Source organism: Hibiscus syriacus, unplaced genomic scaffold (genome assembly GCF_006381635.1).
Source record: "Hibiscus syriacus cultivar Baekdansim isolate YM2019G1 unplaced genomic scaffold, ASM638163v2 tig00111402_pilon, whole genome shotgun sequence".
Classification (NCBI taxonomy): Eukaryota; Viridiplantae; Streptophyta; class Magnoliopsida; order Malvales; family Malvaceae; genus Hibiscus; species Hibiscus syriacus.
Genome location: NW_024063082.1, coordinates 682095 through 696168, shown reverse-complemented (window position 1 = coordinate 696168; position 14074 = coordinate 682095). Strand labels below are relative to the sequence as shown.

At 33.4% G+C, this 14074-nt stretch overlaps 2 protein-coding genes and 1 pseudogene across 2 annotated transcripts; all 3 read left to right on the top strand.

Annotated features, from left to right (window-relative positions):
- Positions 1-2876: 2876 nt before the first annotated feature.
- On the top strand, positions 2877-6243 carry LOC120161567 (trafficking protein particle complex subunit 5-like). The gene is made up of 8 exons (XM_039171793.1): positions 2877-3032; positions 3483-3571; positions 3644-3707; positions 4427-4504; positions 4692-4768; positions 4875-4941; positions 5035-5142; positions 6073-6243. The coding sequence occupies exons 1-8, from the start codon at positions 2961-2963 to the stop codon at positions 6100-6102; spliced, it is 585 nt and encodes a 194-aa protein (XP_039027724.1). The 5' UTR covers positions 2877-2960; the 3' UTR covers positions 6103-6243.
- Positions 6244-8008: 1765 nt separating this feature from the next.
- LOC120161566 lies at positions 8009-9217 on the top strand (annotated as a pseudogene).
- A 2127-nt stretch (positions 9218-11344) lies between these two features.
- On the top strand, positions 11345-12907 carry LOC120161563 (40S ribosomal protein S12-2-like). The gene is made up of 5 exons (XM_039171790.1): positions 11345-11394; positions 11572-11614; positions 12137-12428; positions 12588-12653; positions 12842-12907. Exons 2-5 carry the CDS (start codon positions 11607-11609, stop codon positions 12893-12895), a joined length of 420 nt encoding a protein of 139 aa, XP_039027721.1. The 5' UTR covers positions 11345-11394; positions 11572-11606; the 3' UTR covers positions 12896-12907.
- The last annotated feature ends 1167 nt before the right edge of the window (positions 12908-14074 follow it).

The window sequence follows — 14074 nt, the reverse complement described above, 5'->3', positions numbered from 1 at the left end:
AAAGATAGAAAATTGCACAGCGATTTAGAGTGGTTCGAATTTCTTAACCAAAGTCTACATCCACTATCTTAGCTCCTCACCAAGGATTTTCCAATAAATTCACTAATTTGTTCTTTCTTTTGAGGACAAAAAGATAACCTTACAACTCCCTAGTTTTTCCGGGCTAAACTATAACATTTCCCCTTTACAAAAGGATAAAATAAGTAAACAAAAAAATCTCTCTAAGGTATGTGTTTACTAGGGGTGTATTCGGTTCGGTTCGATTTTTTACCAAAAATTGAACCGAACCGAAATAAACGGGTTTTCAATATTTAAACCGAAACTGAATAGTTAAAAAACCGAAAAAACCGAAACCGGTTTTTTCGGTTCGGTTCGGTTTTTTTAACGGTTCAGGTTTTTCGATTCGGTTCGGTTCGGTTTATCGGTTTTTCAATAAAAAAATCACTTGAAATTATAATTTTTTTTTTTACAAAAATTGCCTATTCGGTTCAATATGGAACAAATGGGTTCCATATGGAAAACCCGAACCGAACCGAATCAAAAAAATGAAGCCTTTAAATCGAACCGAAAACCAAACCGTTTAAAGCCAAACCGAATCGAACCAAACCGTTTTACTCGGTTCGTGTTGTTTTTTCGGTTTTCTCGGTTTCGTTGCTCAGCCCTAGTGTTTACAAGATTGAGCTCACAATAACAAAATATTTACAAGAGAAAGATGAAATAAGAATGAAAAAGTGTTTGATTGCTTGGATAGTTGTTCTCTTGTTTCTTCAAGTGTCTTTAGCTTGTATTTATAGCTTGGAATGTGTTTGAAGTCGTATATAGTCGTTGGGGATGTTTTGAAGCCGTTTGGGGATGAGAAACAATTAATAAAATAGCTTGGAGCGTGGGGGAATCGATACCCCCTCATGGGGAATCGGTTCCCTAATTGCAATATGTTTTTGACCGTTAGACAGTGGGGAATCGGTACCCACTGGACAATCTGATTTTTCTTGAAATCCTTTAAAAAGAAAATATTTTTGGCTCGATTAAGGCTCAAAATACTTTGTAAAATTGTTTTAAAATAGTTTAAGTATAAAACATAATTTTACACTTTAGTAAGGATTAAAATAAACTTTGAAAGACTTGGAGTAATATTTTGATATTCGAATAATTATATCGAATATACTTAGAAAATCATTTGTAAAATCTTAAAATTCATTTGTTATATCAAAACATCAAAATGTTTTCAACAGTTACCAAATTACAAGGTTTATCAAATGGCCACTAAAGTTATAACTTGCTTCCGTTTTAGTCCCTTTAGGATAAATTCCATTAGTGGCATATGTCAATATATTGTAGTAATACATGTCAGTATGTGATTGATTTAGTGGTGCATGAAAATAAAATAGTATTTGTATAAAGTATAAGTGATTACAATGTAAAAAATAGAAAAAAGAACGAAACGCCAAAATTCTGTATAGGATACTTTAAACATAAAAAATCAAAGAAAAAGGAAGAAAAGTGTCATTAATGTCGAAAAAGAAAATTATAAGAGAGTTTAAAACTTTGAACAACTTTACTTAACTTTTAACCATATTTCTTCATGTCTATTTATATTGATAATTATAAAAGAAATTTGCATGAAAAACTTACCCAAACTAAATTTTTTACTTTTAATCAAAGTCTAACAACATAAGTATAATCATGTATGAATCCAACAACAGAAGTATAATCATGTACGAATCCAAATAGAATTTAAGTCACGATACTCTAATAAAAACAATAACAATCTCTTTTTTTGCATGGATTCTGAAAGTGCAACGAGTTCAAGACAAAAAAATCTCAAATCAACGAAAGATCGAAACTCAACAAAGATATAATTATTCACCTTAACGAATTTGTTCTTTACATTTTTCATGAAACCCCTAAAAAGTGTATTAATCAATAATGAAATATCAATCGAATCCAAATCATGTTCATAATTAAATGTACGAAGTAATTTAGTATTTGTAACAATAAGGTTAAGAATCAATTTTAGTACCAATGATAGTTTCATCTTTAATTATAAATAATGAATTATCCTCTTACTTAATAGGTTTAGTTTATTTTTCACGTCCGCCTTCAGCATTAGAAAATTATGAAGAAACAATTTTAATTACCCTTGGTATTATTAATTCATATGTCAATTTGAATTTTCTTTTGTTTCTTAAATTCGTTATCTTCATAAAGTTGAACTCTATTTTATATTTTAGAATTGTTATACTCACGTTTATCTTGATTAACACAACTTTTTTTTACTTGATTCAATTAAAATACTTTCACTAGTAAAATCGTCGTTTGACACAAATGAGAGAACAATAACTTTATTGCATGAAATTGTTGAACCTTATATAATATAAAACTTATCAATTATTTTCTCTCTTTTTACCACAATAAAATATTCATTATAAATTTCATAATTCCACCTTTACTGAAGTATTTATACATTTTTAATTTTAAAGTACATAGTGAAATTAGATTTATTGTTAAACATAATATGATAAATTATAAAAAATATAAAAAAATAATTACAAAATTGGTTTACTGGTATTCGAGTCTCTCAAGTTTTTGAAAAAAAAATAATGTGATCTTGAATTTTTTACACTAAATGTGATCTTTAAATTAAAAAAATAATTTAACTTTTTGTGCGACGAAGCCGAACGTTGATCATTACGACACTGATATATCAGTTTTCAATGATGATGTGATAGAACATAAATTTTTAAAGTTATTGACTAAAATAAGATATATTGAAAAGAAAAAGGATCATCAGTGTAGTTTATCCTAATATCAATTAGGAGAGAAACCAATTAGACCGGCGGTTCAAAATTGCTGCACTCATTCCTGTTCGATGTTCCCATAGCTCATAGTTGATTTATTTTCCCCCCTGTAGTTTTCTTAGCATCCAAACAGAAGACAAATTTTGTATTTCCAGTGGAAACATGGTCGGTGCCGGGAAGATCAAGCAGAATGCCAACGTCCTCGATAAGCCCCTCGGCAAGGGCAAACAAGAGGTTTCCTCACTTTCTCTCGCTCTGTTATTCCCCCCCCCCAATAATGCTTATACCTGTCCGAAATGTATTAAACAATCATATAAAGTTTTAAACTCGAGATTTATGGTGCTGACCTTTTTCTACTATTCTATTTAAATTGTATTTTCGTGTTCTTAACAAGTAAGTTGAGTTCCAGATCTTTTCGGTATTTCCCCTTTTTTGGCTGTAATATTTGAGATATAATCTCTTTTCAACTGTTATTTTCGTTGAATTGTTTGCATTTTCCATGAAATTAACTGAGAAATTATGATCCAGTCGGAAAAAAATCTAAATATCATAACATAATCCGTTGAACTTCTAATTACTTCAGAAATGAGGCAAACTACATAAACGTGAAGAACTCAAATTAACGTAGATTTAATTGGAATTTACCTGGATTCAATGCTGTTGACTGTTGTGCTTCTATTGCAGGTTAGCTTAAGTGCATTTGCATTCTTGTTTTCGGAGCTTGTTCAGTACAATCAGACACAGGTTGATCATATTTCTGAATTAGAAACAAGGTAAAAAAATCGATTCATTGGTTTTCCCATCTATTGTGAAAGAATCTAATATTGTTTATGGCAATGATTCAGGCTGGAGGATGCAGGGTATGCAGTCGGTGCTCGAGTTCTTGATCTTTTATGCCATAGGGAGAAGGTATAACACATCCATACACTACCCTTTAGACTCCAATCTTCATTAGCATTCTTAAGTTATTTCTTAGAAGCCGGCATCTACCTTCTTATAGCAGAGTTTGAATTATACCAATTCAATGAAAAAGTTTCGATGTGATGCCAACTATTGGCATAATTGAGCTGAGCTGATCCCAAATTTCAAGCAGCTCGAGCTCGAGGCTTGATGTCCCTGTTCAATCTTGATCGAGTTACCTTTTAATGTTTAAGCTTGAATCAAGAAAAGATCAATCTGCTCAAGCTCACTCAAATAGGCTAGTTTACTTAGTGAAAGGGGCTCATATCCTATGTCCAATTTCAGGATTGGATTATTTGTGCTTGAACCCAAGTTTGAGTCTAAATTGAAGATTTTTAATACTAATTAAAAAAAATATCAATTAGGCTTGTGAACTTCTTAATCTTGGTATGAGGATGCTTGAATTTGGCTTGCCGGTAGCTTAACTTGCTCAAGCTGGATTCGAGTTTTTCTAGCCAAATGCAAATATCTTGCTAGCATAAGTTTCTCACTGACATCATAAATGCAAATATCTGCTGGTGGTTTTTTTGTTTAGATTTGCCCTCATTTTGTGCATCTTGGTTTTAAAATGTGTTTTGCAAAGATGTGCTTATTTGTATGAACATGGGTAATCTTCCATGTCAATGCCAAATTGCCAATACTAAACATATGTTTTTCCTATTGCGTAGGGAAATAGAAGGGAGACTCGATTGTTGGGTATATTATCTTTCGTGCACAGCACTGTGTGGAAGGTGTTGTTTGGGAAGGTGACACTGCAGTATTGTCTTTTTTTGGTCCTGCAATTGAAAGTTTGACGATATTTTCAAATGCAATTTGTATATTTATTTCCTATAGGCCCATAGACATGAAAAATCTATCCTTCTAGCATCTTCAGCTTAAGAATAGTCTCCAATTTAGTACTTCTCTTACCAGATCCTTGTTGTACTATGTTAGGTGGCTGACTCACTAGAGAAAGGCACTGAACATGAAGATGAATACATGATCAGTGAGAAGGAACTCCTTGTGAACAAGTTATGCATTTCCCTCACCCTGAGCTTATCACTTATAACAGCATTGTTTCTCCTCACTAGATCTGTGGTTCTAGATTAATAATCAAGCAGTCTATTTGCATTGTAGGTTTATTTCAATTCCGAAAGACATGGGAACATTTCATTGTGGGGCATTTGTTTCTGGAATAGTGAGAGTAAGTTCTGCATTCATTTTTTTTTATAAAATGATTGATCATCCGGTGGAAGGGAGATCTTATAGACTTTTTTTGTTGGTTGGAACTTGGAAGGGTGTTTTGGATAATGCAGGATTTCCAGCAGTTGTAACAGCTCATTTTGTACCTGTAGAGGGACAGCAAAGACCTCGGACAACTATTTTGATAAAGTTTGCTGAAGAGGTAGGTGCTTCTCTAAATTCTCTTGCATCTACTATTCCATCATCAACTAAAGTCTGGTATGCTCAAGTGTATCTGTGCCCTTTAATAAAATGTATTTAGTCTTTGTGATCCATTCAATATATCTAGCTTATTTTTCTCCTTAGTTTGCTTATGAGTGGGGGTAGTATATAAGGTTGGTTCGCTCGTACAGTTAAATGTCTACAGGATCAAAAGAAGCAGGTTCACTATTTTAGATCTAACTAATGGACTGCTGGCTTAGCCACAAAATAATCATGAACTAGTGAACTACTGGTAGCCGATCAAAGTAGTGCCAATAGAAGAGAGGTGCTTCAGATGTTTAAAAAAATAAAGAGAAAATAAGTAATAGTTTAGAGCTTGGTTTTCAACACTTATTTCAATATATCCAAGATGTTACCTGTTGGTCATGCAAGTGTCTTTTTCTTTTAAAAACTTTTGCATTGCTGACTGAGTCATAGCCTGGTTGGCACTGATGTTGTTGTAATATACTAGAGGATGTGGGTTTGAGCTTGCTTAAAGCACGCGGTATCCTCTAGTTGATGGGGTTAGGGAGGGCCTGGTTAGTTTAAACATTGTATTTAAAAGAAAGACTTTGGCGTTATAATATATATTTATATGCATCTATATATTGAAGAACACCATGACAAAACTTACCATCTAAGTTTTATGTTATAATATATATAAGACCAAGAAAATATCTAGTTCCCCCCTCCCAAAGTCGAGTTCTAGGATCCACCACTGCATAGCATATTGAATTGTCGTAATGTGGATAACATGCATATTTATAACTGAAGAAAGTGTCTCCAACATCAGAAACTAGCAATTTTTATGTTGTTTCCCTGGAAAAGGATTCTTGCATTTTGCCCAATATGCATGTCTGATTCAACTCTGCTCCATTATTCCAATAACCAGGTATTGCAAAGAGAAGCAAGGTTGGGTTGATTATCATGCCTGGGTTAGTCTCGAGTTTTCAATTCATGCAACACCTAGAAGGAAAACAGTGAACTTCAGCTGGCTCGTTGATTTAACGTAGATTTCGATGTTATGTATTATTCTTTATGGCACAGTGCTTATTGATATGGTATCGAAGATTGCTGCAACAGGTGCAGTTGATGTAAAGTAACGTATCATCATTAGGTGTTATGGAGTATTACAAGGAGAATGTGGAGAAAACGAGGTGCTGCTGATATTAGATTTTGAATTCCAAATTTGAATGAAATAACTGGATTAAGTTTGGATTCACTTTATTCGAAATCTTTACTTCTTAATCGGTGCTTAACTTTGTCGAGATGCGCCAGAACAAAGCAAAAAGAAGGTTGAATGTTCTATAGTAGTGAAGAACGTTCCATCGGCATAAGCAGAAATATAGTCTCACAGGTGAAATCTTTCTCCCCTCCCCAATTTTATTTCTTATGTTTCTTTTTACAACAGAAACATGCATTACCAATTTTGATAGATGATAATGAGATGATCAATGTTTATTTTTGTGGGTAAACTACATCATATTAGTGACTAAACTTTAGGTTGTGGGATGATTTTAGTATTACTAAACTTTAGGCTGTGTGATGATTTTAGTATTACTAAACTTTAGGTTGTGTGTTGATTTTAGTATTGAATTTTAAAATGTTTTAGTTTTAGTATTGAACTTTAATTTATATTTTAATTACGATATTGGGTTGTTAAATCATTAACATTTAGATGATGTGGTAGTTTGATACTGGCGTGGAAGTTAGCATGTGTTGATGTGGAAGTAAAAAAAGTTAATTTTCTATTCCGTTTCATTGTCATCTTTATCAAAATTAGTGTTTTTTCATCCATTTTTAATCTTCGTTAGAAATTGTCATCCTTTGCTCTTGCCTTAGACACTGATAAACTTGTCTCATTGTCTTTTATTACTTTATTAGTTTATATTTTTTAAAAACACTTCAAAACTCATGAAAATAAACACCCAAAATCATTTGGGGTTTGGGTCTTTCTCAGATTTGAGAAGTTTGGTGTGTATGTTTGAAAATCTGAACAATGAAAAACATTCTTTCGAGAATATACAAAAAAACCTAGAAGCTAGCTTCATTGGGCAAACCGTTGGAGATTAGAGCATTAGATTGAAATTTTAAATGATTCCCCCCCCCCCCGATTTTGAGCGAGTATCATTGAAAAACAATCTAAAAAGAAGAAAGGTGAGTGAAATGTGAATGTTTTATTATTGATCTTATAATGAATGACTATTGGTGACAATGGCAATTGGAAGAGTTGACATTTTTTTGTAAAAGAATAAGGAAGAAACAACCATATCATCATGTCATTGACAATTTAACATCCCAATGTCCTGATTGAAATACGAATTAAAATTTAATTACAAATTTGAAGGATTTTAAAGTTCAATGCCAATACTGATGTACAGCCTAAATGTTAGAGATAATGGTGTAATTTACCATTATTTTTTTCTAATTGGGATGATTTTAATCTAGGCTATGGTTCCCACTATTGGGCGTAAGTCCAGTTCAACTTAAGTTGATAAAAGACTAACATATTCTTAACTTTGTTCAATGGTTAAGCACATTACCCCTTTGCAAAGGGTCTTGAGTTTGAGTCATCTCCCCCTCCAAATGCTTAATTTATTATGACCTTATTAGAGATGATTTTGTAAAAGTAAAATAGTTTAATGATTAAAATAAAAAAGTAGTTATAATTTAGTGATTAATGATGTATTTACCATATCTTATATTTCTCTAATTCCTATTTCGTGGACAATTCAGTGAGAGAAATCACGAATCGCTATTCCAAGTGATTTTCACGTTACCGCCACCAGACCAATTTATCTAATCGATTCTCGTTTCCCTCAAAAAAAAAAAAAAAAAAAAAAAAAAGAATCCGCGAAAAATGCAACTTCAATTTTTTGTTCGATCCCCGACTTGGCAGACCCTAACCGTATCCCTAGAACCCACCCAATCCCTAACCCTTCGCCACCTCAAATCCTTTCTCCTTCCGAATCTGCGATCCTTCTCCTCCTTCTACTTCGCCCTCAATGGAAAGCCCCTCCCCGATTCTAACCTTCTCCCGAATCCCCAAATTACCCATCTTTCCACCCTTTTTCTCCTCCCCCGCATCTCTGGAGGCGGAGGCGATGGTGGCGCCACTGGAGCTGAGTCCCGAGATTGCTATCTCAAGATGTATTCCGATAAAAAGCCCGATTAAATCGACCCTAATGAGAAAAGGCTTCGTAAGTCGCTCAATTGTGCTTTATCTTATGAACCTTTAAGAGAGCCTTGCGTGATTGATAAATTAGGGAATATTTTCAATAAGGAATCTCTTGTTGAAGCTTTGTTGGGTAAGAAGTTGCCCAAAGAGTTTAGACATATAAGGGGTTTGAAAGATATGATTAACATTAAGTTGTCGATGATTCCCGGGAAGGAATCAGAGGCTGCTGATGGTGCCACGTTTCAGTGTCCAATTACCGGGCTTGAATTCAACGAGAAGTATAAGTTTTTTGCTTTGAGGAATTGCGGTCATGTTGTTAGTGCTAAGGCTTTGAAGGAGGTTAAGTCTTCAGCTTGTTTGGTTTGTCATAAGGAATTTGTGGAGTTTGATAAGATAATTATTAATGGAAGTGAGGAGGAGGTGTCAGCCTTGAAGGAGAGGATGGAGGAAGAGAAATCGAAAACAATGAAGGAGAAGAAGAAAAGGGGAATTGATGTTGTGGATGGGAAGAAGGATTGTGGTAAATTGGAAGGGAATGAAAAACTTGAGAACGGAAAAAAATCAAGTAATGGTGGGGTGAAGAAGTTTAGAGTTATGGATGTGGCGCCGGAAAACACAACTAAGGAAGTTATGCTTCCATATTTACTTCTTCGAAGAAGTCAGATTTTAAGGAAACTTTTACACGTAGATCACTCCCACTTGGTCGAAATTAATGTGACGTGATTGATTAATCAAGAGGTGATGAAGTTTAGAGCTGCGGATGTGGCTTCAGCAGTGGTTAGTAAGGGATGTCTACTTTGAATAAGTTGGTTTTTAAGGAAATTTTAATGTGTAGATTACATCCTCATGGATGAATTGATGGTGTCCATTGTACCTTGTTGAAGGTGATCTCTTGGTATTTTCTTCCCTCATTATATTATTTCTTCTTTACTAGAACAGAATTGAATAGTACATGTTTAACCTAGAAATCTGGTGAATATGTAATTTCAATAGTGAACTTCTACTAATATGCTTTATTACTTTGTTGTAATGGATTTTCGAACAGAATTGTGTTGTTTCTGAATTTGAGTTGTATTCCCATAAGTAATCTGTTAGTTGAGTCGTGAAGTAAAATATCATTCCAAAACATGGAAAAGAAAAGAGGTTTTTGCTTCTTGTTTAGCATATAAAGTTAGATGAATCCTCTGATGGAACGATTTAATTCAAAGGTAAATTGTGTGGCGCCTTAAATGGTGTTGGATGGATAGTTCCGTTGTGTTGTTTGTCCTGTCAGGTTGCAATCAAATCTTCTCCATATATTAAATCTGCTTCAACTTTCTTGAGGGTTCATTCATGCTTATAGCTTTCTTCACATTGGTAATAGCTTTGTTACTTGTACTCAAAGTGCGGTGATAGGTTATAGATACACGTATGTATCCGACACTAATATGTTCCATTATTTTGAAGCCATTTCATTTATTTGAATGCATATGTTGGGATATTTGTACGATGCCATGATATGGGGTATTTATATTGATGTTTGCTGACGAGTGAGCTGACTGTAGAATAATTGGCATTATGGTGATGGTAAGCAGATATGTTACTTGTACTCATGATAGATATGGGTATGTAACTGACACTAACGTGTTCCATTATTTTGAAGCCTTTTCATTTATCCGCATGCATATGTCCAGATATATGTATGATGCCATGATATGGGGTATTTATATTTATGTATGGTGACGATTGAGCTGAATGTAGAATCATTGGCAGTATGTATGGTGATGGTAGTAGATATGTTACTTGTGTACTCATGATAGATAAGGGTATGTATCTGACACTAATGTGCATCCGGATAGTTGTGGGATGCCATGATATGGGGTATTTACATCACTCATTTATTTATGGTGATGGTTGAGCTGAATTTAGGATCATTTGCAGCATGATTTTTGTTTTCATTCCTATTGTCATCGACCTATTGGGTTTACATATCTACACTAATAATTCTTTCCTTTCAGCACTGCCATGGGACTTGTTTTCTTTCTTCTTTATTCCATTTTTGCTAAGAGTATCCAACCTAAACTCCCAAAGATCACGTTGCTTATTCAATTGCAAAGAAATCCAACTTTTAATTATCAGATTTTCTAAGAATTAAGCTTCCTGCATGTCATTTGTCAAAACTTTGTTAAGATGGATCCATCCTCTTGGACTTTACAAATTTGCCCCATCAAAACCTTTTTTTTTACCCATTTTGGTACCTAAAGTATCAATTTGTCTCACTTTACCCAAAAAGTCAAGGGAGTTAAAAGAATTAGAGGAACTCATAACGTGGCGTGTGACAGATGGTATAGATAAACACAAGTGATACTGACATTATTATTTTGTTTGGTTGCCTTCCCGGTTGTAAGGCGAATTTCAAGATTTGGCCTTGATTAATCCGTTAACTTTTAAGATAGATTTTGATGGAATTATGTTCTAATTTATCAAAATGAGACACTAATTTTTTTTATATTAAAGTGTTAACATGAATATAATTTAGGAGGTTAAATTGTGAATAAAACTAAATAGGAAACTAATAAATTCGTCGTGATTTAGATAGGAGAAGTACATTAAAGATTATTAAATTAATGAATTCGTTGTGATTTGACAGGAAAATATATTACGGATTATTGAATTATATTTTAAATGATTATTTTGATCATTAAATTTTTGAAAAATATAAAATTATTATTTAATTTATTAAAAAATTAGGAAATAGTGATTTTAATATTATAATAAGCATAAAAATTCAATGGTCATTTTATAACAGTTTGATAAAATTTAAATGTTATATTATAACGGTTCAATAAAATTTAATAAATTTTTTATAATTTTTAAAAGTTTAATATTTAAAATATTTATTTGAGTATAGTTTAAGGATCTTTGATGTAATTTATCCCTTTAGAAAATAGGGTTGCATTATAAATCTCTATCGACTTCACAAAAACCCTCGAAATTCCTCCGCCACCCAACTGAAGAAGAATAGCTCTCGCCGCTCTTCATTTTCTGCGCTCTAAGGTTAACATCTCCTCTTGCGTCTCAATCTTGTTCATGCCAATTTATTCTCTTGTTTTTCTTCCTTCGATTTAATGCTATTGAAGAATGAAACATTCATTTTGTTTTGTTTTCAGCGTTATATTTGCCAATCAATATATGCTAAATTGGTTTTGGTTTTCTTCTTTTTTCTTTTATCAGGAAGCTAAATCTTTAATCCCAGTTTCAGCCTAAAAATGTCCGGGTAAGTGATAGCTTCTTCCCATATAAAGGTTTAAGGCCATGCTAGTAGAATATTAGATTTATGTTCTTAAAAGTGATTTGTATGCTGGATTTGCTTTAATATCGCCATACACTATGACTTCAAGCTGCATTTGCTTTCACTATATAAACATTGGGTTTAGTTTTCTTTAGTTCGGTATCTTTTGTATGCTGAACGAAATGCAGTGTGTTTTATTTTCAAATGATTCCTGCTTGTTAAGTTCTTTGAATTGTTGGGAATGGGAAGTCTAGTTAGTGTTTTTATTTTTGATCGTACTGTTTCTGTCTTTATTCATGTAGTAGTTGAAGAAAACATGAAAACATTTCCATTTTGTTTAGTTTGAGATTATGTCTAATTAGCGTTTGATTTCGGCAACAAGTTTTTCAAAACCCTTCATTTCCTCCTGTCTGCTGTCTTGATATGTTCCTTTTGTGAGATTTCAGTTAGATTTCAGTTTTATTCTTTAATGTATTTATGATGTACTATTGCCTGATGAATTCACAGAGAGGAAGTCGCAGTTGCTGCCCCATCTGATGTTGCAGCTGCCATTGGCGAGCCAATGGACATCAATGCAGCCTTGCCCCTTGTGATTAGGAAGTCTCAAGCTCATGGTGGACTTGCTCGTGGTTTACACGAAGCTGCCAAGGCTATTGAAAAGCACAACGCACATCTTTGTGTTTTGGCTGAGGACTGTGACCAGCCAGATTATGTTAAACTGGTCAAGGCACTTTGTGCTGATCATAATGTTAAAGTGCTACGTGCGCCTAGTTCAAAAACTCTGGGCGAGTGGGCTGGTGTAAGTAAAATTTCATTGATCATTCTACGATTTTACATGCACAAAGAGACCACTTTGACTACCTTAATCACCGGTGAATATTATTACAAACTTATGCCACCAAATTGAACGAGATTACTTTTATTCTGAATGCTGGTTGCGCTTTGTATCTGGGTGTAGTTGTGTAAGATAGATTCCGAGGGGAAAGCAAGGAAGGTAGTTGGCTGCTCTTGCGTAGTTGTCAAGGTATGAACGTATATACATGGAAATGCATTCTGTCTAACTCGCACAATATTGTTCAATCAATCCATTTTTATCCGGTTTGCCATGTTTTTCATTTTAGATTAGCTGCATTGTCTCATGATATCATCAACAATTACGACATTCTTAGGACGTATTTAAGATTGTTCTGGTTCATCATCTTTTTCCTGCAGGATTATGGCGAGCAACATGAGGCAGTCGAAGTTGTTCAGCAGCACAAGGATTAAGCGGTTGGAGGATCGGTTTACTTTGGTAGAAGTCTGTTGTGTTCTTTTTGTCATTTAAGGATTTTTTTATAATAAACAACAAGAAGTATTATCATTTCCCAAATCCGTTGCAATGATCTGAACTGCTTGGTGTTTCTCAAGTATGCTACATTCTTGTTTCTTTTCAATTGATGTGCATTTAGTTGATGGTAAAACCATTGTATGTCCACATCATATGTTTCTTCGACTCATGTATTAGTTCTTAAACTTGGTATTTCCCCCCCCCACTTAGTTCCTGTGCTTTATTTTGGTCAGCATTAATCCTTGAGCTTCGCATATTTTTTCTAATTTAGTCTTTGAATTTTATTTTGGTTCACGTTATTCTCTGAATTTGACAAATTTTCCCATTTTATTTTGAAGATGTTACACTTTGAGATAATATCACATCATCAAAAGTACTTAAAGTGTCGAAGATCAGAATTCAAGTACCAATGTAGATAAAAAAAATCATGGATCAAATTAAAATAATCCTTTAATTCAAGATTTAACGTTGATTTATCCCTCTATTAAGTGAAACTCAGTAATATTTAATAAGAAAATAAAAACCCAGGCCTACTGATTGAAAGGCTTTGTTTTATAGATAAAATGTTTTTATACTTTTTTTAGATATATATGACATTTCTAATGTAACGTTTATTTTTGAATAAATATCGTTATCTATTATTTTCTTTTAAGAATTAACTTCCAAAATATTCATTTTCCTAAAAATTGTTCTTTAGGGTAATTTTCCTAATAAAAAAAAATAGGAACTCCATATATGGAACTTTACCCAAGTCTTGTCAAGTCAAAGATTAACTAGGCTTGGTCCTAACAAGCACCTCCTAAAAGATGATGAACCGATTGTTAATTTGCTGAAACACAGACGAATTTCGTTTGAGTTTTGGTTGCTGCTTTGGATGGTTATCGTACCCTTTTATATTTCTAAATGAATTTTGCAAGACATAATTGAGAGAGTGCATAAATTTGGGTTATTATTTATTTTTGAATTGATTCAAATGTATCAATAAAAATAGAAGGAAAAGCGATCGTGCCTTGATCGCCAAAACAAACAATCTCCTTCGAAGTCCTTGAACTGTTTCTCTCGCATGGCGATTGTTAAACATATTAGCAGCCGGCGGCTGTTATTATGGTCAACAAGGG

Coding starts and splice junctions, on each gene's coding strand:
- LOC120161563 (XM_039171790.1), top strand. Junction 12,429..12,587: donor CTCTGGGCGAGTGGGCTGGT/GTAAGTAAAATT, acceptor ATCTGGGTGTAG/TTGTGTAAGATAGATTCCGA. Junction 12,654..12,841: donor GCTCTTGCGTAGTTGTCAAG/GTATGAACGTAT, acceptor TTTTTCCTGCAG/GATTATGGCGAGCAACATGA.
- LOC120161567 (XM_039171793.1), top strand. CDS start 2,961: ATGGTCGGTGCCGGGAAGATCAAGCAGAATGCCAACGTCCTCGATAAG. Junction 4,769..4,874: donor AAGGAACTCCTTGTGAACAA/GTTATGCATTTC, acceptor TTTGCATTGTAG/GTTTATTTCAATTCCGAAAG. Junction 4,942..5,034: donor TTGTTTCTGGAATAGTGAGA/GTAAGTTCTGCA, acceptor GGAACTTGGAAG/GGTGTTTTGGATAATGCAGG.